Source organism: Plasmopara halstedii, assembly GCF_900000015.1.
Source record: "Plasmopara halstedii genome assembly, contig: Scaffold_1239, whole genome shotgun sequence".
NCBI classification, from domain to species: domain Eukaryota; phylum Oomycota; class Peronosporomycetes; order Peronosporales; family Peronosporaceae; genus Plasmopara; species Plasmopara halstedii.
This window is the reverse complement of record NW_020188154.1, coordinates 1-2,928: the sequence shown is the minus strand read 5'-3', so window position 1 is coordinate 2,928 and position 2,928 is coordinate 1. Positions and strand designations below refer to the sequence as shown.

The 2,928-nt window shown below is 45.4% G+C and overlaps 1 protein-coding gene across 1 annotated transcript; it reads left to right on the top strand.

The window, feature by feature from the left end:
• Positions 1-186: 186 nt before the first annotated feature.
• Positions 187-1,581, top strand: PHALS_01001 (GAF domain; the record flags this gene model as incomplete). Its single annotated transcript, XM_024730781.1, has 1 exon — positions 187-1,581. The coding sequence occupies one exon, from the start codon at positions 187-189 to the stop codon at positions 1,579-1,581; it is 1,395 nt and encodes a 464-aa protein (XP_024581024.1).
• Between the last annotated feature and the right edge of the window lie 1,347 nt (positions 1,582-2,928).

Sequence of the window (2,928 nt, the reverse complement as noted above, 5' to 3'; positions counted from 1 at the left end):
AATCAACTTCACGGGCTTAATGCGACATATTTAGTTGAACAACTGCCGGAGCGTAAGGGTCTACGTGTTGTGTACAATGCTTGGTTTGAAGACCCAACGAGCGAAGTTGAAGGGTTGAGTACGAAAAGTGGACCTACTGAGTCAGATTGTACCGCTAGTCGGCGATGGAGCTCTGGAATGAGCGCAATGTCAAATTCGAGCACGTCCAGCTCTCAGTCAAACGAATTGTCAGCAACTAAAGCCCGACAACGTCGTTTATTGTCGCTAGCACATGGTATTACTAACCTTCCAGAGCTTATTCGACGCAGGCGCTTTGGTGTTCAGGTACCAGTCAATTTTGAGACCGTTCAGACAACGAATTCGCGCTGTCCATGTTGTACACACAGTCTTGCGCCCGTCAAGATGTCCATTTTTAAGGCTGCGTCTGTGCTCGCAAAAAAGAGACTGCGATCATTTAAGATGGACACAAGACGTTGTTATCTTTGTGGCTATCTTGTTTGCATTGATTGCTGGAGTGCAGAGTACATGGAACGCACAGTCGGTCGTGTCGTAGCTATTGTCGTCTGTACGCGATGCCACGCGAATGTGCAAGCTTGCGATTATTCAGAAGTCTCCGATAGTCGGTACCATCACGGCCCGGTGAAGGTGGTCGAAGATCCATCGGATGATTCGGCAGCTCCGTTGCTGATAGATTTTTTACAAGCATCGTTGATGAATGTATCGACTGATCATGCCGATCGTGCTGCCATTTTATCAGTTATTCGGATGTTACTGCACCAGAATAAAGAATATTCTAGTGATGATGAAGACTCCAGTGACTACGATGATTCTGATCACGTAACTATGCAAGTGCTCGACAAGTTTCTTAGAAACAAGGAGCAGTTGCCTGATGTAGCATCTTGTAAATTGACTAGTGCAGAGCATCGTGAATATCTTATTGACTTACCAGTTGACCCAAGTACAATGGTACCATCTAGCGTGATACCAAGCCATGACAATGTCCGTCTTCGACTTGCCAATGATAAAGGTCTGTTACAACTTGCCCACCAATTGGCACCTTTGGACTCAAGTTCGATATCTATTGATCAGGTCTGTGATGTGCGGGACCTTGATTTGCTATGTCAATTAGCAGTGCGTGCTATGGACTGCTCTAATGCATTTGTGACTGTTATGGGTATCAATCATAATCACGTTTTGGCTACTACAAACCCTGGCTTTCAACATGCGGTCGTGCCTCGAGAACAAACAATTTGTCAACATACAATTATGACGACAAGTCCGTTCGTAGCAACACATCCAGAAGCTGACGTTCGTTTTCATAAAATCATGCCTGTCAAAGCACTTTCGATCCGTTTTTACGTAGGCTTTCCCGTTCTTGTTTCCAAGATTGACGATTCAGGAAATGAATTTGATATCCCTGTTGGTACCTTATGCTGTACGGACTCAACCGCTCGCGGTGAATTAACACGCACGCAATATAGAACAATGGAGCAACTTACAAACACAGCATCACGTCTAATTCAGCTTAAAGCAAAACAGCTGCAAGACCAGACAACGAAATTAGACAAACGAGCCATGTGACGATCACTTTATATACATGTCTTCTTGCTTTAACTATTCCCAATACTATTTTTAAGCTTCTTTACTTCGGAGCCAGTAGTCTAAATTTTACTTGTCTATCTTAACACTAAAGCCTTTTTCATGTGGCTTAATAGTCGTAATCTCTCGGGTGATGATGAAGGAGGCGCTACGCGTGATGTTGTTTGGGGATTTACCAACTCGACTCCTTCCCCATCGCACGGTTCCATTGGCGCTTCAGGCTCGCGCGCGATATGGAATCGTACAGAACCAGCAGAAGAAGAGCGAGAAGAAGAAGCGTTGCCATCATATTTGTCCTATCTTCAGCCGGCATTCCATTCACCAGCAGTTATGGCCGATACGCATGTTTCAAAAAGTTCTCACTTGTCTGGTAGCTTGCATACGACCATGCGTAATACACCGGAGCTTCTTGCACCCTCTACAAAGCAGCATGTAACATCTTTTCGGACCGTAAGTCAAGTTGCGCGTCCAGGCCTTAGAGCACCTTGTATTGAATTCAGAGCAGCAGCGTCTTGGAGATGGATCGGTGATTGATAATCAGACAAGGTGCACGTGCAATTGCGACGTAATGTGGGAGCAAATGGAGGAGATGACGATGCAGATACTGACATTGCAAAATCGGGTATTAGAATTGTCTAAACATTCAATTCCAACGGCAATTGAGGTGAGCAAAGTCCCGAGTAATGGCTCCTGTAGATCAAGCAACCGCGACGCTGCTAAGTGATAGAATCTCGACGCTAGAAGGTAGACAGAGCGCTTTTCAATCACAGCTTGCACAAATTGCAAAGGTACTTGGTATTCCCACGGGTAAGCCAGGTAAACACAGTCCAGTCAAGCATCTGGTACAGACGCTTCGTGACGAAGTAGATGCAAAGGTGCAGCAGGCCACAGCTGATCTGACGGCAAAAATAAATGCTGAAATTGAGAAACACGCGGCTTGTAAGACTGGAATTGATGGAATGTCCGACTCACAGTCGTCAAACGTGATACTTGCTGCATTAGCAAGTGAACATGAGGCTTCGCTGACGCGTTTGAGCGGATCGTTTGAAGAATTACTAGCCGAAGAGGCTCGACAGCGCACAGCATTGGAATCTCGTGTAAGGTTACAATTAAGTCAACAAGAGGAGTGGTTACAACAGCTTGAGGGTGCTTTTGGATCTCCTCACGATCCGGAACATGGACTTAAACATCGAGGCAAGAATGTTGAATCCGTAGATCTAAAATTGAAAATACTGGAGCAGAAATGCGATGAATGTCGAGATCTCTGCCAGCAATTGATACATGCAATCCCCGATGTAACTAGGTCTAGAAATCTCAGTCCCGGTGAAA